Source organism: Dama dama, chromosome 33 (genome assembly GCF_033118175.1).
Source record: "Dama dama isolate Ldn47 chromosome 33, ASM3311817v1, whole genome shotgun sequence".
NCBI classification, from domain to species: Eukaryota; Metazoa; Chordata; class Mammalia; order Artiodactyla; family Cervidae; genus Dama; species Dama dama.
In genome coordinates this window covers 31,940,203-31,967,422 of record NC_083713.1, presented here as the reverse complement: position 1 = coordinate 31,967,422, position 27,220 = coordinate 31,940,203, and the positions used below count along the sequence as shown (strand labels likewise).

General features: G+C 37.1%; 1 protein-coding gene across 3 annotated transcripts in view; it reads left to right on the top strand.

Annotated features, from left to right (window-relative positions):
- XIRP2 (xin actin binding repeat containing 2) overlaps nt 1-27,220 on the top strand; it is a 328,214-nt gene that overhangs the window by 210,837 nt on the left and 90,157 nt on the right. For 2 of the 3 annotated variants that reach the window (XM_061135453.1, XM_061135451.1), the window contains exon 2: nt 5,890-6,043. In XM_061135453.1, coding sequence (XP_060991436.1) covers nt 5,890-6,043 — 154 coding nt within the window. Of the gene's footprint in view, nt 1-5,889; nt 6,044-23,941; nt 23,977-27,220 lie in introns of all 3 variants that reach the window. The other variant, XM_061135452.1, reaches the window with a different exon arrangement.

The following is a 27,220-nucleotide window of genomic DNA, read 5'->3' as shown; positions in this document are numbered from 1 at the left end:
GATTATAAACTTTCAAGAAGACTGTTGACTCATGAAGTCTTCAAGCCATGATTAGAGTTCTCTTTTTCTCTCAAATTAGCAAAATTCATCGTGAGGAGCTTTCTTCTCCTATCTGTTACATTTTGATAATTTCCATTTCTTTCTGAGCTTTTCCATATGAAGGCACAAAACTTCCCTTTTTAAAAATTTCTCTAAAGGCAAGAAGCCATTGAGTCTAGGAATGCTTAAGCAAGCTCAGCACTTTAAATATAGGCAAGTCTAAACATTCTCATTAATCCATGCTCATCTTCCACCCCCTTCCACCTCAGCAACCTTTTCACTTATGTATCCATACTGAGAGGAAAAAATAATAACGCAATAAGGCAGACCACTTTCCTTTGAAATGTCTGGGAAGATGTTCTGACTGTTTTAGGTGATCTTATATAGCTCCATGTTCTCTTGGGAACTAGGTGGCTAGATTGTGATTCGAAGTTGGCATTTTCCATTCTAATATTTAAAACACATATATTTCAGCTTCTAAGATAAATTATTCATTATGTTAAATACATAAATGTATATAAATAACAAAAAAATTTAAGCTTAAATTTCTCCTACTTTCCATGGCTTTCCTGGTTTCCAGGTGTTTTAAAGCTAGAAAAAGTTGTAAACATTATTGAGATATTTGATTTATTTAGATATTATTTAAACCAGAGCTTTCACCAGTACTTCTGGAGCTACCTCTCCATCATCGGCAACCTCCTCTGTACCCTCAACGTCCCCCACAAGTGCTTTCTCTACTTTCTTGCCTTGACAGAAGCATGACTCTCCCCTGAAAAACTACCGTCCCTGAATCCTCCTCCTTGTGTACTGGAGGCCATTGCTCTTTCTGGTCACTCCTTTCCCACTCTCTCGTTAAAATTCTGATCATCTGAGGTTCATGATGTACCCTCTTGTCCCCTTTCATTACTATTTTATTTAATTTCAGTTAAGTTCCCCTTGCTTACCAGGGATGTTGAAACTTAACTTACAGTTATTCTCAAGCTTCCAAGCCCTCTCATTAACCTGAGAAAGCATAGTCTCTGAGTTCCTTTTCCTCCTATTTAACAATATTCTCCTCTACTCTACTTTAGCTTCCATGTTCATGGTCACAACTAGATCTTAGAAACCGTAACTATCTTACTTCCTAAATCACTGAAGCAAATACCTCATTCACCTTCCAATTTGCTTCACTAAATATTCACAGTACAAAGGTTCTTTAAAGTCACCAGGATTCTAGTCTGTTGATCTTTTTTTTGTCTTCCGATCCACCCTTCCTTTCCTTTCTTCCCTTTCAATTCATCTTACATCCCATGGTTTCATTTCAATCACTTGCTTGTTTCTCTTGATGGGAAACTAAATACCCTTAAACCTCTCCCCTCCCACACCTTAGCCTACCCTACAATACACATTTTATTTTTATTTTTTCCTCACATAACCTCTACCAGGTTGAAATCAGCAACTATCCACTTTCTCATTGCCTAAAGTAGAACTATGGAGAATTTTCAGACAAAGTCACTCAACAGCATCTAACAATATCCCTGTAAACTCACTATTATCAGCCTCAAACGGGCACCCAGGGCTGCATTAGGCCGGGCCATCCGTCTGCTCATTTCGCTTCTCTGTACCCACAGCAATGAAATTAAACTTCTTTCATTGTCTTCTCAATACTCTTCCCACTTGCATCAGACCTCACATTCTAACAGTGAAAACAGACAATCTCAGATTGGGATGTTCTTATCGTCAAGCTACCAAGCCTACAAATTATCTATATCTGTATTAATTTCACCTTCCTTCCCCTCAGTGACAGCCAGAATGCTTATGTTCTCATATCTCTGGGTTATATTTGATCCCATGTTTTGGGTCCCATTCTCTTTCCCCTCTCAGAAATCTTACATCATTGATTTTCCATCTCTCTGCAGCATAGCCAACCAGCTTCTCCATCTCACTTAATCTATTCAACTGACTTTTCAACACATGCACCTCTCTCTCTTTCCCACAAAAATAAACAAAACATGTCTCTCAAGTTGCTGCTCTATTTCTTCCCTTCACTGTAACACTAAACTATCTAAGAAATTATCTTCACCCACTATCTCTTAGTCAGTTCTTCCCAGCTTTTTACTTTCACCAAAAAAATTTTGGTCAACAGTTTGCATCCATGTTGCTACACTCAAAGTATGTATTTAAGTTTCTATCTAATTTATACTCCCAATAAGAATGTAATATTGTTAAAGATACTCTTCCCTTCTAATTTTCTTCTAACATTCTTCTTGTCTGCTATTACTTCTCTGCCCTAATATTAAATGTCAGCATTTCTCAAGGCTCAATTCTGGATGTTTTCCTCATCACACTTGAAGAAAGTTCATGCACAACCACTGTTTCAGTTACCACCGTAAGACAGATAACTCACAGATTACTTGTTCGTTAAGACCTCTCCACTAAGCTCCAGAGCTACAAATGCAATCCTTTTGGATATCTTGGTACCCAACTCATGGTCCATCTTTTTCTGCCAAACCAGTCTTCTTCTGGTGCTTTCATGTTATTTAATCATACCACAACTCATTTAGTTGTGTACACCAGAAAGAAAAATGAGAAAAATGAAATCCTCTCTCTCTCAAACCTCAGACAATCCATTATGTAGCCTTGTCAACTTTGGATCCTAAGCAGCATTCAGCTTAGTTCACTGCTGTTTATTTCCATCACCACCCTTTGTCATCACTTGCCTGGAGCACTAGTGTACTCTCATAATTTATCTTCTCATATAAATATTGATCTTCTTCTGGTCCAGCCTATTCTGAAGCAGCAGCTCTCAGCCAGGGATGTCTTTGCTTCCCATGGGAAATTTGGCAGTGTCTGAACACACCGTTGATGGTCACAGCCAGGGGGCCTTGTACTGGTATCTAGTGGGTAAAATGGAGGAAGTCTTGCTTCCTTGCATCCCGCAATGCACAGAAGAGGCTCCTCACAACAGAGAGTTACCTAGTTCAAAATGTCAGTAATGCCAATGGAAGGCCACACTAACTATTATGACCTTAGCTGAGTCACTGAAGAATTTTAAGCAATGTGTGTATGTGTGTGTGTGTGCATATGTATGTGTGTACATATGCACACATGACAGAATCAGGGCTACAATGTGAAAAGCTAGAGTAGGTGTTGTCAAAGTAGGATGTTTATCCTTCAAATATCAGCCAAAGATCTTTTGGGGTAAGGGTGGAGGGGAAGACTGTTTGTGATTTTCCTCACTAGGCTAATTCTTCTATTTTAGACACTCAGAGTGTATGTATCTCTTCTTCCTTATCTGTACATGGTTGCATATTTATGTTGATTTGTGTGCTTTACTACACTTTATTTTCTTCACTAGACTGGAAGCTACAAAAAATGAATCACATTTTTAAATTTTGGTTTTTTTTAATGAAATTGCACTACAAAGAGTTGATTGTTGGATGTTAGATGTTCAGTGACTAAATCTTTTCCTATAATATGTGAGAAAACTTAGTCCCAGATATATTAAGTGACCTGAACAAGATCACATAGCTAATAAGTAGTGAAGGGAAGGCTTGAATCTCAGTTTCTCATAATCAAAGGCTGTGGTATTTTCCCCCTCTAAACTGGTGTTCTGTGCATTTATTTAAGCCTGTGGATTTTTACTCAGAGTAAATCTTTTGTTGGAACACAGTGCATAAAACAGATTAAAAGAGATTACACTGGATCATTGATTAGAGACAACTCAATTCAAACTTATCTAAGAAGTCCTTTTCTATACAGGCCCCTTCTTACCATTTGACAGGGTGCTAAGGAAGTTGCCACACACTGACATGAATCTAATGATCGAGGCTTGGAAATGGGTCTACTTGTCCATATTTGAATTGTCTGTGGGGCCCCTTACTGCCTCAGTATATGAGGCCCTCTTGATAGTTGTGAGTTCAGAGTTGAAAATACCAATGTAGTATACGTTAAGAGTCATCACTGGCTGAAATTTGCTTAAACAATTTCACCAAATCACATTTTGTGTTAATACATGAAACAGAGAGATGATAATTTCACATCATCTATCAGGAGACAGGAGAGACAGGGGTTCGATCCCTGGGTTGTGAAGATCTCCTGGAGAAGGAAACGGCAACCCACTCCAGTATTCTTGCCTGGAGAATCCCATGGACAGAGGAGCCTGAGGGGCTGCAGTCCATGCGGTCACAAAGAGTGGGACATGACTGAATGATTGAGCACACATGCACATCAGGTTCGTGGACCATTTTCAGCATTCTGGCCATTATCAAAACAAAACTTTTCTGAACAAGAATCATGACTTTTAAGGCATTTTTATTTTTTCTTTGCTTATCGTAGTTTATTTTAGCCAATGCAAGGAGCTGGATTAAATTGCTGAAACAAGAGCAAACAAACATCCTGCATCCATTTCACAGCAGTCACTTCATGTGACAGTAGGAGAAGATGCTAGATTGAACTGGGAAGAGAATTCTGTGCCTCTCTACTAGCTAAGGTGATCAAGCCACGTGCCATGGCTTATCTGACACTGTATCTTGACGACATAAAACAAACTACTGTTATGAGCATTTGGGGTTTTGCTAATAGTTAGAAATGTTAAAGGCAGTGCCTTTTTAGAAAATGGAAACTTCTTTACCATTGTTTGACTCCTGTAAATGTTTTTAGTTCCAGTTAAACATTCACAGTAAAGAAGACAGTATATATCATATATTGGAAGGAGGGACACTGAAAGATGAGGTGGTTAATCACATACCACTATTTTCTAATTATATATATGTAGTATATATATATATATATATATTAGTGTTATAAATGTAGTATATGTATGTATATATACCGTGTGTGTGAAAATTAGAAAACATAAACGTGCTAAGAAGAGGTTATTTTTCTGAAAGCCTTGCCTGTCCAACCATATCATAGACACAGAAAATGTACCTACTCTAAGAAATGTTTTAGAGTTTTTATCTGTCTCTCAAACTTTACTCATTTATGCCAGTATATTTAAAATGTAACAAAAGTAAAGAGCAATTCATCATCTGAATGGTCATGGTTTAGAAAATACAACTTCATGTACAAAAATATAAAAGTTTTGAGTAGCTATTAAAGTTTTTCCAACATATTACTTGATTTAAAAAAATACACTTTGCTTCTCAAGCTGTCTTGGCTCATTTACATCTCACAATTTTTTATTCAAAATAATTAGTCTGATTGATGTGGTTTGCTTGATTGGATTGTGTTAATCTATAAAACAAGGAACAGTAGACTCCCTGTATTTGAAATATCCTGTACACATTTTTCCTTTGGGAAATTTTTATCTCTCCAATTTTGAATTACTGTCTCAAAGAAGTAATTTCATAATCTCTATGAATGGCCAAACTGTACTTACTGTATGGTAGTTGAATAGGTTTGTAATTTGGGAATTCTATAATTACTAAGATTATCACTATAGGATGAGCAGGATATTAGAGAAAAACTCATTTCTTTCTGTCTTAAGCTATGATGTTGATATATATAGCTATTTTTTGAAATCCTTTAAGGACATTTCTCAGGCCTTAGGAAGTTGCATCTATTAACATGTATTATGTTATATTTTGACTCTTATTTCTACTTTCTCTCTTTTATGAGAGCAAAACAAGCCACATGAAAGAAAAGCTAATTTGGAAAGTGGAACTAGTTGCAGAGAAGTGAACTAAGTGTCAGCTATGTGTTTACAGTGCTTGGCTAGGTTATCAACATTTTACCCGAAGCATATTGGAAAGCATCACTCTTAGAAACCTCCTCCCTCACCCACTCCCGCCTTTTAAACCCCCTAAAAGCCACATCTGTTTCCCACTGATAGCTTTTAACACATATCTCTTTAATGTCTTCTAACAGGAAGTGGAAATTGAGAGAAATTTGTGCTCACCAACATTTAAGAGTCACCCTGGGAGCCCGTCCGATGATTCTGTGAAAGATTCAGGCAAGAAAGACAAGGAAACGCCTTTTGACAAGATCTCATCTGAAAGTGGTCACGGTCACATCTTTGAAGGTTAGCATAATTTTTTGATATTTCTTGGGATTATACATTGTACAGCATGAGTGGTTAATAAGTAAAATCTTTAAAAGTTTTATTTAAAAATTGGGAAGGAACAGCTCAAGAAACACAATTCAGGGGAGAAATGTATATTTAAATACTTCTCTCTATATATCATATTCTGGAGAAGGCAATGGCACCCCACTCCAGTATTCTTGCCTGCAAAATCCCATGGATGGAGGAGCCTGGTAGGCTGCAGTCCATAGTGTCGCTAAGAATCAGACACAACTGAGCGACTTCACTTTCACTTTTCACTTTCATGCATTGGAGAAGGAAATGGCAACCCACTCCAGTGTTCTGGCCTGGAGAATCCCAGGGATGGGAGAGCCTAGTGGGCTGCTGTCTATGGGGTCACACAGAATCAGACACGACTGAAGTGATTTACCAGCTGCAGCAGCATGTATCACATTCGCTTTGATTTTTAAAAATAAAATATCTTTTAATTGATTATAAGCCAGTACAATACATGTTTTCAGTATTAGGCTTTTGGAGCCATGCATTTGACCGTCACTTGACTTTTCCTTTTGTGAAATGGAAAAACATATTTGTCTCCCTGTCTGTGGGAAATAAAATAATAAAATATAAGTAATTGTCAATGGCAAAAAAAAATGTAAAGCCTTCAGCATCTCTTTTTCAGACAATTAAACTAAATGTGCTTAATGAATTCAGGATAAAAAGTGACATGAGAGTGTCATAATTTAAGGGAAAACCTCATAAATTTGATTAATGTTCTACAAATGTCATTAAAAAGTTAATAGCTCATATGTTAGAAATTACAGTATCAATATAGTTTCAACTATGACAGAATTGCAAAATATAAATAATTTATTGTAAAATATGGATATAATTTATCATTTCTGATTAGTCATATTCTAGGTTTTTCCATTTTAGCCAAGTAATGCATATTATAGTATTTGTGATATTTGTTAATAATCACAATTAGTACAACTTTTAGGACACTTTTGATGTCTGTATTTATATATAGTCAACCATCAAGATGCCAGTCAACATGAGTAATGTGGAATAGTCTTTGGAATATGATAGACAAGTCACAATTTGGGAAAGCTAATGATGCTCTACTTTAAGACTTTGCTGTTCAAAGTGTCTTCTGTGAATCAGACCAGGAGCATCCCTTGGAGGCATATTACAAATGCAGAACCTTGGGCCCCTCATCAGTCTTACTGAATTAGACTCTGTATGTTAACAAGATCCTCAAATGATTCGTATGCACATTAAAGTTTGATAAGCTATAGTCTATGACAGTACAAACTGAACCTCAGAATAATTTACATATGATTTAGCCCATTCTGTTTCCAATTGATTTAAGTATGTAATTTGGAATGGGAAATGATGTGGGAAGAATAAAAGAGATCTTTCTTTCTTTTCTTGTTGGGGGCTAGTTTTCTAATGAGGGCCAGGCATGGATTTTGAAATACCTTCAAATTGGGATCTCAATCTCTATTTTTCATTTTCAATTCATTTTGGTATGCCCAATAGATATCTTAATATGATTAGTATTAGTCTTGAAGAATTTACTCCACATATTTCTGGCCTTGTGATTAAACTTTGTGTGCACTTGGCTGAATGCTAAGAATTAGATTAGCAGAGGCCAAAAAAAAGGGAAGCTTTAGTGAATGATTTATGTTCTGATGATGCTGGCCTGTGGAGACCTGAGCACAGAGAAGCTGGCAAACTAATCAAAGTTACATGAGATAAACAGCTCCCCTCATCTCACCTTCTTCTCTCCTCTGTTTTCTTTCATTTCCATACAAAGCTTTTCAAAAGCCTCTTAACTTTACAAGCTTAAAAAAGGTAGTCTGAAGGGTATTATTTAGTATCAAGAGTGGATAGCCCTTTTAATACTTATAGTTAACTTATAATCTTGACAAAGCCTACACAATCAAAGTGTATATTCATATTGTTGTTCTGCTGCACAGAGATTGAATCTATTCCAAGAAGGTAAACACAAATGTCTGAATAATTGTAATAACTGAAAGATATCAGAGTTTAAACAATTATATGAGTGACTGTAATGGCCTCACATATTAGTTAAACCTCTTAAGTAGCCTCAAGCATTTCATACTTGAAGGTACCATTTACTTATAGCTCTTATATAGACAGTAGCATTTTAAAAATAAACTAACAATAGATTATTAACATGTAGTTACCTAATGGCCTGCATTGTTAGAATATAGTAAAATTGATGTAAATTGATAGTCCCATCTTGGGACTCAGGAACAGAGATGCTGAATGGATTAGCCCTGTCCCTTATCCTCAACCGCAGGTGGCAGGGAGCAGCAGAGAAGGGCACCGGGGTTTCCCCAGACTCCTTTCCACGTCTGCTGGTCCCTCCCGGGTGGTGGTGAATTGCCCTCACCACCCCTTCTTAGGTTTGCTAAGGTTTCCTCACGGATGTATTGGTGTCAAATAGTACATAGTGCTGTGTGTACATGTTAGTTCATGATGTTCATATTTTCTGTGGAATGTGCTCTAGTAGTTAGTTGTTCTAATGCTTCTAGGAAAACTTGGCTCATTTGAAATTAAATGTCAAGCATGACGAATCCATAATTTGACAAATTTGGGTGATATGATAGGTGTGAGAAAAAACAAATTCATATAAATGGTTTTTGACTGAAGTGTGGTAGTGATATTAAAAATCTGATTTACGGAATTTCCTTCAGAAATTTAAAAACCACTAAGTTGAAAAGTAAATAATGAGGGTCTTAGATACTGATTTACATGGTTTGATCTACTTCAATTTGATCCGCATGTACACAGTATACTTTTTCTGCTGAAAATTTCTGGACCAAGAGTTGCTTCAGCTATCCAGGTGATTGGGTAATGTTCATAAATTTTAAATTAATTGGGATTTTTTTTTATACAACAGTTGCCTACTTTTCACTTTTATCCTCTAAACCATCATTTTAACATTGATTTTTTAAATCATCAACATGTAAAATGCTAACAGATAAAATCTATGTTCAAAGTTACTCTTTCAAGGCTTTTGTGATAAACCTTAAGATATTACCTGGTATCTTTTTATTATGCCAAATTAAAGCTAAATGTATTTTTATTCTCATAATGGCCATTAGTCTTCCCTGATAGAGTTTACAAACAAACTGAGGGTTCTGTTTGTTCCAATCTTCTACTACTCTGTAAGTGGTGGGATCCTTTCAGCTATTAATGTTTCTACAATATTGATATATGTGCACCGCATATACTTGTGTATGATTATTATTCACGTCTCATTTGTTCTTTAGAATTAGATGTTTTAATGTTTTTTAATTTATTTTAATTGTAGGCTAATTACTTTACAATATTGTGGTGGTTTTTGCCATATATTGACATGAATCAGCAACAGGTATACATGTGTCCCCCCCCACCGTCCTGAAACCCCCTCCCACACCCCTCCCCATCCCATCCCTCTGGGTTGTCCCAGCGTACTGGCTTTGAATGCCCTGTTTCATATGTCAAACTTGGACTGGTCATCTATTTCACATATGGTAATATACATGTTTCAATGCTATTCTCTCAAATTATCCCGCCCTCGCCTTCTCCCACAGAGTCCAAAAGTCTGTTCTTTATATCTGTGTCTCTTTTACTGTTTTACAGGTAGGGTTGTCACTGCCATCTTTCTAAATTCTGTATATATGCATTAATATACTATATTGGTGTTTTTCTTTCTGACTTACTTCACTCTGTATAATAGGCTCTAGTTTCATCCACTTCATTAGAACTGATTCAAATGTGTTCTTTTTTATAGCTGAGTAATATTCCATTGTGTATATGAAACACAACTTTCTTATCTGTTCATCTGCCAATGGACATCTAGGTTGCTTCCATGTCCTAACTATTGTAAACAGTGCTGCAATGAACATTTGGGTACACGTATCTCTTATAAAAGTGTTCCACATGTGTATGCTTGAATGTGGTAACACCAGTAGCAAATAACCACTGATGACAATTAAGCACTTCAAAAGAACCTGCTGAGATTGAGCAACTTGTGAATTTTACTGAATTTTAATTAATTTAAATGCAAATAGTTACTGTTTTGGACATTACAGTTTTAGTAGATGTCATTTCTTCAAGAAACTCATCATCCACCTTTCTCATAGGACGGGATCCAGATGATAGTTATTTATTTTAACTTACCCTTTCTCTGAAAATTTATCCTTCTTAAAATATAGGTGGATAAGTATAAAGAAAGTCTATGTCAGCAAAATAAACAAGTAAGTAGCAACAGCCCACATAATAAAAAGATTGTTTACAAGGTTTAGTAACTGTCTCTCTGTGCAGTATTTCCTGGTGACAAAAGTAAGAGAAACATAGTTTCACCCGTGTCCCCTTCTCAATGCACTATAAAACAATGGTATTATTATAGGAACAGACATTTCTACTGTGAGGCTATGCGGTTTTCCTATAATATCTTTTTTAGAGCTTAATTGTCTTAGGAATATGAATCTGCTCAGGTCAGGAAGAACAGTTTGTTCTCTAAATACCTAAGGTCAACAAAGTTAAATGAAATACAGTAACAGGATGCCTTAAAACTAAGAGAACCGTTCCTTTAATAAAAAAGGACTTCATTTGGAAGCTCATAAATAAATTAGATATTTAGTCACAGAGCAGTTCCAGTGACAGCCATCAGCACCATTTGTTCTGCTCTGACTGATGTGTTCTCTCTAATGAAACTCAAAACACAGGCTTTTAGACCTAGTCTCTGGGCACACCATGGTGAATCCAAGACTCTCAACACCAGCTTCTACTCCCAGACCTGCTTCTTTACCTGCCTGTACCTTCTTTCATGCCCCCAGATAATCTCCTGTAAAATAGCCATGTTATTTTAATTCACACAGGAGACATGTCATCAGTAAAAAATATTGTCAGTGAATCACCATTTAAAATAATCTCACGGTGACGTCCTTTACAAAGTGAAGACTCCTTTTGTCATATCAAAAGGATTTGCTATGTTTGATCTCTTTACTCAGTTTGAGCTTGGTCTTTTTCTTTCTTAAAGTGGGTTTCACCTGCAGTTTTTCAGTGACTCCCATATGTTCCTTTTAGTCCCTTTTATAGTCAGTGAGTCAAAACAAAGTCAAGTTAAATCAAGGACTCTGCTGGAAGGGGAAGCTGAGGGGTTGCTATTCTGAGGAAATTGTAGTGAAGGGTCTATTCATGAGGTCTTTCACATGGTAGCTATAAATCAGCACACTGGAATTGGAAAATTTTCCATTGATTAATAATCAAAATCCTAGGAAATCATTTTGAGCTGGGACATGGTCATACTTAATTTTAAAACATGATGCCATCAAAGAAAGAGAACAACAAATATAAATATCCCACTTGAGAACCATTCATTCATCTTGTGTATTGGAAGAACTAAATATTATTTTTTTAACATTGTGATTATAGAATAAGAAATGTATATCTATTCCTGGAGAATATTTTTGATGCACTGTTTTTTTTTTCATTTGTCCATTCATTCATTCATTCATCAAATTTTTTTGATTATTTATTTGTGCCAGGTACTAGTCTACATGCTTGGGAACATCCATGAATAAAACAGACTAAGATGAGGGAAAAGAAAAAAAAAAAATCTGCCTTTGTGCAGCTTGTATTCTAACAGGGAGAAACATACAATGCACAATAAAAATAGTTAAGTAAATTATATATCAGAAGGCAATAAATACTATAGAAGATATAGATCAAGATAAAATGGATAGGGTACTGTGAAGGTTTGCAATTTTAATTAGGCTTGTCAGGATGAGGCATAACAAAAAGATGACATTTAAGCAAAGACTCAAATAAAAGATTTTTTCTCTTTCTTCATCCCTGCTGCTGCTGCTGCTAAGTCGCTTCAGTCATGTCCGACTCTGTGCGACCCCATAGACAGCAGCCCACCAGGCTCCCCCGTCCCTGGGATTCTCCAGGCAAGAACACTGGAGTGGGTTGCCATTTCCTTCTCCATTCTTCATCCCTAGGAGTATACAAAGTTATAGTTCTTAATGTGTTTAAAACAGATATATCCAGGAAGGTTTGAAGCAGAATCGTCCTTGAGAGATGACAGGCCCCATGATCTGAGTTGACTGTATTGTTGGTATTTATGCACTTACTTGAAGCAAAGGTAATAAAACCCTTATGGGGTTGCACAAATGGAGCTAGTGGTAAAGAATCTGCCTGCCAATGCAGGAGATGCAAAAGCCATGGGTTTGATCCCTGGGTCAGGAAGATCCCCTGGAGAAGGGAATGGCAACCTATTCCAGTATTCTTGCCTGGAAAATTCCATGGACAGAGGAGCCTGGTGGGCTGCAGTTCATGGGACCACAGAGTCGGACATTACTGAGCAATTAGGCACACATAACCCTTACACCTTACCACTGTCCCCCTGCAAAGTGTGTGACTATTCCTCCCTTTGTTCCTCAGGACACGTCTTACACATCTGGCATATCTATTGCTCACTTTTGGTCTCCAGAAGACAGGCTAAGATAAGAGGCAAATGATTCAGGCAGAATCACAGGACTGGCTACAGACCCGGAGCTCACATGTGGGACCTGAACCAAGAAGTGGTTATTCTAGGGAAAGGGACATGAGCATTGTGTTACCTAATAGGTTTGGAATTAGAATGTCAGTACAAAGGTGAAACTCAAGAACCCCACATCTTAACCTGACGTCATGTTCTCTCCAGGTTGGCACAGCTCACATGGCTGTCAGTGTTTCAAAATAAAGGCCACGTTAGCGGTTCACGAATGTGGTAGGTCCACCCTGGACAAGTTCGATGATAGGTGCTGAAGCTGCCATCGTGGCCGGGTTTCAGCACAAAGCTAGTCACAAAGGATTAATGCATGACTAAGGAAACACATCACTTTGAGGCAGTGATTTTTGAGGGAAAAGAAGGAGAGAACGAAGAAAGGAGGAGAGAGAGAGAAAGTGACAGAAACAGAAGTAGGAATAGAGGGGGAAAGGCAGGAAAAGGCATGGTGGAAAAACAGTTCTAAAACAGTTTTTGAGAAATATCTAGAATCCAGTTACTAAATAACTGGCATCAGAGACAAACACAGAGGGAGAGCAATAGCAACATCCATAAATTCAGCAAATGTTTACTGAACATGTACTATGGACTTGCTCCTGTATTTGGTATCGGGGAGTCGGGTATATGAAGACATACTCTGTCCCTGAGCCACTTTTAAGAAAGGAAGTACGTCCACAAACAAAAATTGTCTTTAAAGGATGAATAGTTGTATAATAGAAGAACACACAGAAAGTCATGTGTCCCTGGATCCAAGATGCTTTGTAGAAGTGCTGGTTTTCTTTTTCTCTAAGTCTTTTTGCAGAGAGGAATGGTGTTGATTGTGAAATATGATTGGGATTTGTAAAGAAGATGTTTTTTTCAAAGATGTTTGAAAGGGGGGAATATGAGGAAGGGGGAAAATTCCAGGTAGATCAATTGAAAGTAAGGAATTTGGGGGGAATAGGAAATCTTTTATATATTTTATACTTAGTAGTTCATGTCTATGAATGTCTTTATACGCAGTGAGGTGATGCCAGAGTAGGATCTCAATTCCAAAATGAAACAATTTAGGTTGAGGTTAATATGACTCAGTTGCCAGGTTAAGAAAGTCTGTTTGAATGAAAAAGGAAGACACTTTTTATGTATTCAGGGTTGATTAAAATGTTGATTGACATGTTTTAACAATATTTACAAAATTTAAGGAGTGGAGTATTTATCCATTTTTTACCACAATAAAAAACTAACTTTCTAGGGACAAGCCCAAGCTCTAGAGTCCTAGGTACAAGGAGTAAGAAAAAAAGCTGCCAAGTACATTAGCTAATTAGCAGTTCTTTAAAAATTCAGTTTTCAAAGTACATAAGCTTTTTATGTATTTGTATTTTCAGATTTTGAGCCAAATATTTTTGTTACAAATGTGTATTTTTTCCATACAATCTAACATAAGAAATATCTCATTTATTTGAAATCAAAATTAATTAGAAACATTTTGCTTTTAAAGATAATATCTTATTATTTCTGCTTAATGCAGCTTCATATGCTCTTTAAAATATTTAGTGTCCATGGTGAATTAGAAGAATAATAACTTATCAATAAGGAATATGAAAACAAGTAATACTAGCACATGAATATGAAGTTACATCTATTACATGAATATGAAGTTACATACATAAGTTGCATGTTTCTATATTTGGCTTTTTTTGCACATCTATAAATATGAGGATTGAACTAAAATAATGTTCTATGAATAAATTTTGCATGTCATAGTTATGATTCTTTTTTTACAGCTTCCAAAGTGATGAAATACTATCTGGGGCCTCAGTTAGAAGAGTACAAAAAGTCCCAGCCAGAGGGTCTCAGGAATTCTTAAAGAATAACACATAACTTTGTATTGCCTAATATGAAAGGCCAGTTGTTTTTTGAAGATCATCTATTTAAAAAAAATAATCAGTTCTTGCCAAACACAATAGGAAGCATCCTGTTTAATAGTTTACTAGGTCTTCTATTTCAGCATGTAACATTCTAGGTAGCTCCAGATTTATTAGGGGATGTGTAATCATTCTCTAGTGACTTGTTAGGATCATTGCCTTTCAAAAACATCAGGGAAGAATTAGATAACCACCTCCAAACCTGTTTTATATCATCATGTAACAATACTTTTGACTCACTGCTTAAGTATCTTCAATCTCTATCCCTAGCGATGATGAACTGCTCTGTGGGATGATGATGTCAGAGCATGGAGCCCATTACTTTTAGTTATATTATGGATAGGAAACTATTAAGGAATTTTAATATCAGTTTTTAATGGATCCAGGTTAGTAAACAGCTGGTAGAACAAAATATAAATCCTCTCTGGTGGAATGTACTTAGTTGACTAAGGCCTCAATAAAGTCCAGGGTTAGAGTTCCAATAAACCTGAGCTCACAATCAAAAATCACAATATAGGCAAGAAACAACACTATGTAAGAGTCAACATGTATAACAAAACAGAACTATACCTACACAGACATCAGATGTGAATTAGAGGTTTTAGAAAGGGAGCTCTGTATAAAATTATATTAATATAAGTACATATTTATGACTTGAGAGGGGAAAATAGAAAAAATATGAAACCCAATATCATAAAAATATTTAAACTTCTGTTGACTGAAAAAAATGCACCACCTAAAAGGTGAGAATTATGTTTTAGTTGGGGCATTATTGAAGACTTATCCAGGATACACAATACTAAGCCGAGAATATAGCCTCTTAGATATCTCTGAGAGTCTAAAGAGGTAAGGGAAGAACCAGGACATTGGAATTTTTGAAAAACAAAAAACAAACAAAAAAGAGTTGAACATGAAAAGATTACTGCTAATTAAAGTAAAAGCAAACATCCTAAGTTAATGAATTTAGCACTTTTCTCTGTATTAGAAGATGCGAGTCTGGGTTTTTTTTTTTGTTGGGGGGTCGGGTGTCATGTTGCTGGGCCTGTGGGATCTTAGTTCCCCAACCAAGAATCAAACCTGTATCCCTGCTTTGGAAGTGCAGAGTCTTAACCACTAGACCATCAGGGAAGTCTCCTCTTTTTTTTTAATCAGGGCTTAATGAAATTATTCCTTTGATATGCTTCTTAACTAAGTAGGGCCAGTGTCCTGGTTTTCTCCATCCTGAATCCCCCTAGGGTGTACCATCATCGAGGGTGGCCTCAATGGCTGATAGCTTGATAGCCCCAATGTCCTTTGGTTACTGATATGGCAGGTGACATTTTTGTCTATGGTTCTGAAAACAATATATTAACTAAATAATAGAATAGAAAAATAGCAAATATTACAGCACATATAACCAACAAAACATTAATATCGAGGATATATTGGAGGCATCTATCAAAGAGACAACCAAATTTAAAATTGGGCGAAGTATTAGTTTCAGTTCAGTTCAGTCACTCAGTTGTGTCCGACTCTTTGCGACCCCATGGACTGCAGCACGTCAGGCCTCCCTGTCCATCACCAACTCCCAGAGTCCACCCAAACCCATGTCCATTGAGTCGGTAATGCCATCCAGCCATCTCATCCTCTGTTGTCCTCTTCTCCTCCTGCCCTCAATCTTTCCCAGCTTCGGGGTCTTTTCAAATGAGTCAGCTCTTTGCATCAGGTGGCCAAAGTGTTGGAACTTCAGCTTCAGCTTCAGTCCTTCCAATGAACACTCAGGACTGATCTCCTTTAGGATGGACTGGTTGGATCTCCTTGCAGTACAAGGGACTCTCAAGAGTCTTCTCCAACACCACAGTTCAAAAGCAGCAATTCTTCGGCACTCAGCTTTCTTTATAGCCCAACTCTCACATCCATACATGACCACTGGAAAAACCATAGCCTTGACTAGATGGACCTTTGTTTGCAAAGTAATGTCTCTGCTTTTTAATGTGCTATCTAGACTGGTCATAACTTTCCTTCCAAGGAGTAAGCATAGAAACCAAACTAAAGCTATAATTTATAATAATCATATGAAAATGTGAACCGCACTATTAATTATTGATAAAATTGACATAATAATTAGGCATAACATTTTCCATCAGACCATCAGAATGTAAAAACTTTGTGTGACAACTTTCATTTGTGAAAAAGTGAAAGTTAGTCACACAGTTGTGTCCAACTCTTTGCAATTCCATAGACTGCAGCCTGTCCCACTCCTTCATCCATGGAATTTTCCAGGCAAGAGTACTGGAGTGGGTTGCCACTTTCTTCTCCAGGGAATCTTCCCCACCAGGGATAGAACCCAGGTCTCCTGCATTATAGGCAGATCCTTTACCAGCTGAGCCACAAGGGAAGCCCCTCCATTTGTAGGATGTATTAAGTAATGAAAGCATGTTAGCTACTCAGTCATGTCCAGCTCTTTGTGACCAGGGACCTTAGCCAGGCTCCTTTATTCATGGAATTCTCCAGGCAAGAATACTGAAGTGGGTTGCCATTTCCTTTTCCAGGGGATCTTCCTGACCCAGGAAATGAACTTGGGTCTCCTGCTTTGCAGGCAGATCCTTTACTGTCTAAGCCACCAGGGAAGCTATATAAAGAAATAGACCCTCTCATATGTTGTGGTGGTGAAAAAAAAAAAAAGTGTGATCTCTTGAAGAGACAATTTAACAATGTTAATTAAATTCAAGATTTCAATCAAAAAATTATTACCAACTTTTATCTATTTTTCTAAAAGAAACACTAGAAGTAAGTACAATCATCAATGTTGGAGGATATATATTGCAGTGTTGATTTTACTAGAGAAAAATTTTTGATTAAGATACTAAAATCTTTATAATATTGTTGAATTTTTTAATTTTGTTAAAATATTGTTAAAATCTTTACAGTATTGTATCATAAGCTTCTCATAACAAAATTCAGGCTTAAACCAAAGAAAGTGGGGAAAACCACTAGGCCAGCCAGGTACAACTTAAATAAATCCCCTATGAATGTACAGTGGAGGTGATGAATAGATTCAGGGGATTAGCTCTAGTAAACAGAGTGCCTGAAGAACTATGGACAGAGGTCTATAATATCAGGAGACAACAAACAAAATCATCCCAAAGGAAATGAAAAGCAAGAAGGCAAAGGGGTTGTCTGAGGAGGCTTTACAAATAACTGAAGTGAAGTGAAAGGCAAGGGAGAAAGGAAAAGATACACCCAAATAAATGCAGAATGCCAGAGAATAGCAAGGAGAGACAAGAAGGCCTTCTTCAATGAACAATGCAAAAAAAAAAAAAAAAAAAAATAGAGGAAAACAACAGAAGGGGAAAGACTAGAGATGTCTTCCAGAAAATTGGAAATATCAAAGGTGGAAAATTGGAAATACCAAAGATGAGCACAATAAAGGACAGAAATGGTAAAGACCTAATAGAAACAGAAGAGGTCAGAAGAAATGGAAAGAATACACAGAAGAACTGTACAAAAAGGTATCTTAATCACCTGGATAACCACAATGGTGTGGTCACTTACCCAGAACCAGACCTTCTGAAGTGTGAAGTCTACTAGGTCTTAGGAAGCACTGTCAATAAAGCTAGTGGAGGTGATGGAATTCCAGCAGAGCTATTTAAAATCCTGAAAGGTGACACTATCAAAGTGCTTCACCCAATAGGTCAGCAAATGTGGAAAACCCAGCAGTGGCCACAGGACTGAAAAAGGTCAATCCTCATCTCAATTCCCAAGAAGAGCAGTACTAAAGAATGTTCAAACCACTGGACAATTGCACTCATCTCCCATGCTAGTAAGGTTTGGCTCAAAATCCTACATGCTAGGCTTCAGCATCATGTGAACCAAGAATTTACAGATGTCCATGCTGGGTTTAGAAAAGGCAGAGGAACCAGAGATCAACCAGAAAAACATCTACTCGGTTTCATTGACTACGCTAAAGCCTTTGACTGTGTAGATCATAACAAGCTGTGGAAAACTCTTAAAGAGACAGGAATACCAGACCATCTTAAAGGTCTCTTGAGAAACCTGTATACTGGTCAAGAAGCAACATTTAGAACCTTGTATGGAATAACTGACTGGTTCAGGATTGAGAAAGGCGTATGACAAGGCTGTTTATTGTCACCCTGTTTATTTAACTTACATGTACATCATGAGAAATGCTGGGCTGGATGAGTTATAAGCTGAAGTCAAGATTGCCAGGAGAAATACCAAGAACCTTAGAAATGCAGACGATACCATTCTAAGAGCAGAAAGAGAAGAGGAACTAAAGAACGTCTTGATGAGGGTAAAGGAGGAGAGTGAAAAGGTTAGCTTTAAACTAAATATTAAAAAATTAAGATCATGACATCTGGTCCCATCACTTCATGACAAATAGAAGGGGAAAAGGTGGAAGCAATGACAGATTTCCTTTTCTTGGGCTCTAAAATCACTGTGGATGTTGATTGCATTCACGAAATTAGAAGACAATTACTTCTTGGCAGGAAAGTTATGACAAACCTATATAGTATGTTAAAAAGAAAAGACATAACTTTGTGGACAAAGTTCTGTATAATCAAGACTATGGTCTTTCCAGTAGTCATCTACAATTGTGAGAGCTGGACCATAAAGAAGGCAGAGCACCAAAGAATTGATGCTTTCAAACTGTGGTGCCGGAGAAGACTCTTGAGAGTTCCTTGGACTGCAAGGAGATTAAATCAGTCCATCCTAAAGGAGATCAGTCTTGATTATTCACTGGAAGGACTGATGCTGAAGCTCCAATACTTTGGCCACCTCATGCAAAGAGTCAGCTCATTGGAAAAGACCCAGACTGGGCAAGATTGAGGGCAGGGAAAGAAGGGGGTGACAGAGGATGAGATGGTTGGAAGACATCACTGATGCAATGGGCATGAACTTGGGCAAACTCCAGAAGATGGTGGGGGACAGGGAGGCCTGGTGTACTGCAGTCCATGGGGTCACAAAGAGTCAACACAACAGGATGACTGAACAACAATAACACTTGTTGATCCCAAGGTTACATATCACATTGTTATGTATATCCCTGCTGCATCACGACACTGTTTCTTGACAATCTTTCCTTTGTTTCTGCATTCCCTCATTCTTCTAATTAGCAACTGTTTGAATCTGCCCTTTAGAACTCTGGGAATGTCTAGAAGGTTGAAATCTTTTTCCTACAAACAAGCAACAGTGGACATGGAAATCTTCTGTATCTGGGAGGGCCCCATAGGGTCCTGCTTGTTCCAGTACCATGAGTGGCATGTCTATATGCTAAAGAGTTGTAAAAAGCTGAGGGGCCATGGCAGCAGGCCCACCCCCCAATGTGTTACAGCGCCCCGCCCGCCCCCCCCCCCCCCCCCCCCGCCACTGGCAGCAGCAAAAAGAATTGTAAAAAGCTGTAAAGAGTTAGGTTTAAGTTTTATAATAGCAATATAAATAAAAAACTATTATATTAAAATATGGCTGTTTAGACAGTGGAACTGGCCTTTTGTTGTTATTTGATTTCACATTTTGTAAAAGACTACTGTTATTTCAATTTCTACTTTGGTGGAAGTTTTTTAGAGATTTGCAAGTTTAATAAATATTAGTGAATAAAGTACTTTAGAAGAGGTTAATGTAAAATCCTGTAACTTTAAATAAAATCTTTTTTTAGGGCACAACTCAGTCTATGACAGAGCATTGTGTGAAGTACAAGGTCTAGATTCTTTTACAGGTTTAGAGAAGAATGAATTCAGTGTTCGTCATTTATCACCAAGCAATCTGGATTGGGTCCCAGTGGCTATGGGATGTTGTTTGCATTTCAACTTGCTCTTAGTAAACAACTCAGTTATCTTAAGTGATATTGGAAATTGTTAATGGCATAGAGAAGGTTCTCATTAAATATAAACCAATAGGCTAAATTCCTATTGAGACTAGGCCGTAACATAGGATAAGAAGTGATAGGAAATGAATTCTGGGGCAGAAAAAAGGTTAACAAAAGAAGACAGATCATGAATAAAACCGATTGTCTAGGAAGCATAGGCATCTACATTTTGAGGAAGGATGTTAATATCAATTATGTGTCAGACACAGGCACTGACAAAGAAAGGATGCATAAAACATCCTCTCTCAACTCTCATCTTAAAATTTAAGTTTCTCAAATCACCCTGCTAGCATGATTATTAAAATGCAGATTTCTCAGTGCAACCTACAGCTTACAGTAAAATGTAGCTTACCTCTTTGATTTAGACTCTGAATATCCATGCATTTTAATAAACTTCCCAAGTGATTTCTTTGCACTCTGATCTAGTTTGGTAAACAATATCTTGGATTTTTGTTTGCTAAGAGAAATAGCACTGAATTCTAGCAGCTCATCAGTACTAAGATTGATCCTGTATTTGGAGAGAGGCAGGAGTTGGGCTGGAGTGGGATCAAAGTTTGAGTTTTGGGTACAGGCCAATCAATGTGAAAATAACTAACAATATAAAGTACAAGAATGCAAATTAAAAGTTCCATAAATTTTAGATTAGCAAAAATTCTCTTTAGACAGAAAGAAACAGGGAAATAAATTCTCAAACAGATCCTGGGATCTTACCTCTCTCCCCATTATAGTCATTCAAGGAAATATTTTGTAGTTGTTTGTGTGAGTGGAAGAGTTTTGCAACATCTGGGTTGAGTTAATTTATTTAGCAAATTATGGTTGAGCATCTCTTATAGACTAGGCTCAGAAGACACAAATATGAATTAAGACTATAATCTTGCTCTCAAGGAGCTCAGAATTTAGAGAAGATGGATATAGATACAAATGCAACCCCTTTTGGGACTAGCCCACCAGGCTCCTCTGCCCATGGAATATTCCAGGCAAGAATATTAAAGTGGGTAGCCATCCCCTTCTCCAGGGGATCTTCCCAACCCAGGTCTCCCACACTGCAGGCAGATTCTTTACCGTCTGAGCTACCAGGGAAGCCCAGTAGAGCTATCGAAGACATTATTAATTTATTCAAGCAACACATTAATAAAATGACTACTGGATACCAGGCACCAGATATACCATGATGAACAAAAAAAATGTGGTTCCTGCCCATATGGATCTTTTCTGCTGGTGAATAAAATAGACAATAAGCATATAAAGTGATAACAAAATAAATAATGACAAATTGAGAGTAAAGGAATAAAATTGGGGGTATGAGGTGGCTGTAGAATTACTGGGGACAAAGGAACCATTTACACATAATCTTTAAAATTGAATTTCTCTCTAGATTTAAGAAGAATTAGCTAAGTCTGACAAGTTATTTTCTATTTATGTGTCAGTAGGTTGTCAAATGATTGTATTAATAGAGGTGATATCAACTCTTTTTTCCTGTTGTATTTTTTAATTAACTTAGTCCTAAAGTAAGCACCGGAGGCTGACAGTTCTGTGAGAGAAATGTTTTGACCATGTACTTTCATTTCATTCAGGTTAAGCTTACTTCTTTTTAAGACCAGCTGGTTATTATTGCTTACGTTGTTGGTCTTATACATAATCGTTTATGTCCTCACAGCAATGAATTTGGTATGTCTTCATGCCCAACACAACCTGGGCCTGAAAAGCAAGAGGACAAGTCAAATCATATTTAATTAAAGCTAGAAAAGCAAGATAACAGAAATCTCAGCTCTAGATAAGGTGAATAGCTATTTAATTAAGAATGAATGGGCGGGGGCTTCCCTGGTGGCTCAGTTGTAAAGAATCTGCTTGCCAATGCCAGAGATGCAGGTTCAATCCTTGATCTGGGAAGTTCCCACATGCCACAGAGAAACTACACCCATGTGCCACAGCTATTGAGCCTGTGCTCCAGAGCCCAGGTGCAGCAGCTGCCGAAGCCTGCGCACCCGGAGTCCATATGCTCTGCAACAAGAGAAACCACTGCACTGAGAAGCCCTTGAGCCACAGATAGAGAGCATTCCCTGCTTGCCACAACTGGAGAAAAGTCCAAGCGACAACAAAGACTTAGCACAGCCAAAAATAAATAAAATTATTTTTAAAATAAGTAAATAAATGGGTCCATAGAGAATTGTTTGCCACGTTGATGCCCCTCGCCCATGTAATCACTTTGAGAAGTACGACATTCTACAAAATAAAAAATACCTAGACAGCCTAGAGAGAAGTTGGTATTCTGAGCCACTGGCATTAGAATAACAGATAAAATGATCCCAGGATGTTTTCTTCAGATGCTCCCTCAGATGCAACCCCTTCCTAATTGCACACACAACCTTTACAAGTATCTGTATGATGATTCTACACTGTGTTATGATTTATTTGTCTGTGTTATTCACAAGTACATGGCAATATATGCCCAGTATGGACTATATGCTCAAAATACTTGATGAATGAATAAATTAATTTTTAAATACCAAGAATTATTGAACATAGTTATAACTGTGAGCATATGAGAATATGTTGTTTCATATATGGACTCATGATAAAGTAGTTGAACATGCTGATTTGGTGATGGGCAAGTTCGGGTTAAATCCTATTTGGGTCACTTACAAATTGTTCATCCTTGAGAAAGTTACTTAACTGCTCTCAGCTCTAGTTTCCTATTCATTAAAATAGTAAAGTTAATAATATGTATCTCTTAGGCATGTTGTTGGTATTGCCTAAAATATTACAGGAAAATAACCTATTACTCTGCATAGCACTCAAAATGGCACAGAAATAGTTTGCCAGCTAGGGAAAGTGCAGTCCACAAAACTTCTAGAAGATATATTTATAATTAGAGTAAATTATTTTAAAACATCTCTCTAAGATGTTTCCAGGTTCTTTTCATCAATAAACAATTATAAGTTCATCAATGCAAGACAAGTTGTATTTGCATACTCAGTGCTTCATAGATGTTCAGGGAATGTTGTTTGTATGAATATGATTTTCCAGTTTTTGACAAGGTGGTTGGCTATGGATTACACATCTAAGGCATAAATTTAAATGATATGTTTTGAAAAAAACTTTGTATCAAATAAAGTCTGCTATATTCGTGTTTTATGACATGTCAATAGGAAAAAACATTTTTTTAATAACTAAGTCTTGAAGAGCAAGAGAAACTGACCTATCAACCTGAAATGACATCTGAAGCAAAGCATAAATGGCTTTTTGGTTAGTCAATAAAAAGAGATGAATGTCTAAAACTTCAAAGACAACGGAAATGACTGTTCATGATTTTCCTCTTCCAAGCTCCACTGAATATTCTTTTAGATTTTTATTTTCATCTGGCTTATGTTTTTTTTTCAATTCACAGTCTGAAAATGCACATGCTAAATCATCTTTACACATTCTCCCAGTTCCCAATATAAACAAATCAAATGTTGCTTAGAAATGTTTACTATGCTTTGTTATTTACAACAACAACAAAATGCATCGAGGGCAATAAAGACATGGAGACAAGCATTCTCAATAGACACACAAAGCAGTCTATGACACCCACATGGCATGCATGAAAAAAGTGTTAGATTCACAAGAAAGCCCAGCGATCCTAGTTTTTACTGCTAAATTCTTCCATCAAATCTTCTCAGCTTTGATTCATTCATTCCTTTACTTATCTATTTATTCTGTGTGTCGTAAAACAAGCAGATGTTTTCAGTGTACTTTTGACTTAATTCATTATCTTTGGGGGGCGTCCCAAGTGACACAGTGGTGAAGAATCCACCTGCCAATGCGGGAGACATAAGAGAAGCAGGTTTGATCCCTGGGTCAGGAAGATCCCCTCGAGTAGGAAATGGCAACCCACTCCAGTATTCATGCCTGGAAAATTCCATGGACAGAGGAGACTAGCTGACTACAGTCGATTGGGTCACAAAGAGTCGTACATACATACACGTATTTGGGATAACGTGTGATCCTACTGTGTTCAGTGGGATGTTCCTATGTGAAAAAGTCAGTATCTACTTTATATGGACATTACTCTTCATTTACTGGAAGCAAAGGAAAGAAGCTTACACATATACTGTATACAGTATACATGTATATGTATATTAGCTCAGAGACTATCCTTTGTCTTCATTTTTTTTTTGGAAACACCAGAAACATAGAGAAGGAAACCCACCAAAAAATAAGTGATTTTCATTACTTTAAGAAAAAATTTTGAGAATCCAGAATTTTTGCCTGTCTTTCCCCATCTACCCCTGTGATCAAAGCAGCTTGTAAAGTGTTACTAATTCCATACTCTTAGAAAAAAAGCGACAAACTTCCTTGACAAGGCAGCTGAAGATCATTATGAAAAGTGTTGCAACAGGAGGAACAAACAGTATACGTGTATACAAGCCCATGGACGGATGTAAGAAAAAAAAATCATAGAGCTTCATCTTGGCCATAGTGACATATTTTAACTTGGTATATGTCTAGTCTTTTGGGTGAAAATATTGCAGGAGAGACTATTGAAGAGTGGGGAAAAAAATCTATGAAAGCTATTTCTTTTCTCCCTGAAAATAAAGGGCATCAAGTGTGAAGTTATTTATCCACATAATAAATGCCTTAAAACAGTGTTCCAGTTGTGCTGGAACATAAACAGTTTGGCATCAGAACCTGTACTTTGCTTAAAGATAAGAAAAGACGACTCATAGACAGTTACATGTTTTCAGTCAGTTCAGTCGCTAAGTCGTGTCTGACTCTTTTAATCCGTGGACTTCAGCACACCGGGCTTCCCTGTCCTTCACCGTCTCCCACAGTTTGCTCAAATTCATGTCCATTGAGTCGCTGATGCCATCCAACCATTCATCCTCTGTCATCCCCTTCTCCTCCTGCCCTCAGTCTTTCCCAGCATCAGGGTCTTTCCAAATGAGTCAGCTCTTCGCATCAGGTGGCCAAAGCAGGTTATACAAACACTAACTGTTCTTACAAAATACACCTGAAAATCATTAATTAAACAGTACATCACTGGGGCTATATAGTTTTTTTTTCCATATTTTGTATCTCTTTTATAACTACAAATGTGTTTGGGGCAAGAGTCGAGAAGATTTTGAGATGCTGTCGAAGGATGCAAAGTGAATTTTTATTGTATAATATTTACCTTTTGCTCCATGTCTTTATCTGACATTTTTTAAATTCAGCTCAAATGGACTTAAATGTGAAATGGAGTGATAGAGATGTGTTCATGCATCTGTTCACTAAACCAGCATTTATGGAGCACCCACAGTATACCAGGCCCTGTGAAAGGCACTGGGTATCCAGTAACAGCAGGGCAGAATGGGCCTGTCCTCACAGCGTTTACCATGTAGTAATAATGACTTACATTTCTATTGTGCTTTCACAATCTGCAAGTCATTTTTATAGACATTTGTGTTATCTACTTCTTATCCTTTGAGATAAGTGTTATTATTCCCAACAGGTAAATGAGATTATTGAAACTGGAACACTTTAAGGCTGGGAGGTTCAGAGATAACTACAGATATGTACAGAGGATATTCAATCTCAAAAAATAGACATTTATATATTTTTAAAAACTTTTTATTGGCATATGATTGCCTTACAATATTGTATTAATTTCCACTGCAAAGCAAAGTGAATAAGCTATACGTATCCATGTATCCCCTCTTTTATAAATTTCCTCCCCATTTAGTTCACCACAGAGCATTGAGTAGAGTTCCCTGTGTGATACAGCAGGTTCTCAATAGTATCAATAGTGTTCATATGTCAATCCCAATCTTCCAATTCATCCCAGCCCCCCTTCTCCCTTGCTATCCATGTTTATTGTACATAATGCTGCAGTGAACATTGGAGGGCATGTTTCTTTTTAAATTATGGTTTTACCCAGGTATATGTCCAGTAGTGGGATTGCTAGGTCACATGGTAGTTCTGTTTTTAGTTTTCTTAAGGAAGCTCCAGGTTATTCTACCTTGTGCCTGGACAGCCACATGTAAAAGAATGAAATTAGGACATCCCCTAATATCATGCACAAACATAAAATCAGAATGGATTAAAGACCTAAATGTAGGGCTAGATACTATAGTACTTTTAGAGGAAAACATAGGCAGAACACTCTTCATATAAAGCACAGCAATATCTTTTTGGACGCCCCTCCTGGAATAATGAAAATAAAAACAAAAATAAACAAATGGGACCTAATTAACCTTAAAACTTTTGAATAGCAGAGGAAACCATAAACAAGACAAAGAAAGCAACCCTCAGAATGGGAGAAAATATTTGCAAATGAAGCATCTGACAAGGGACTAATCTACAAAATGTACAAGCAGCTCATGCAGCTCAATATCAAAAAAAGAAACAACCCAATAAAAAAAAAAATGAGTAGAAGACCTGAATAGTCGTTACTCCAAAGAAGACATACAGATGGCCAACAAATACTTGAAAAGATGCTCAACACCACTTATTATTATAGACATGCAAATCAAAACTACAATGAGGTATCCCCTTACGCCTGTCAGAATGGCCATCATCACAAAATCTACAAACAATAGATGCTGCAAAAGGAAGTAGAGAAAAAGGAATCCTCTCACACTGTTGAGAATGTAAATTGATACATCCATTTATATTTTATTGCACTTCATGGTTCTTCCAGTAAGATTTCAATCGGGAGACAAGAAACATACAGTAATTTTAACAGGGAAAGTTTAAAATAGGGAATCATTAACTGAACAGGAGATAGGAGCAAAAGAGAATTGTACTAGAGGTAACACAGATCACCCAAGAAACTAGCAATGTAGAGAGTCCTCTGCTCTGTAAGACTGGACCCA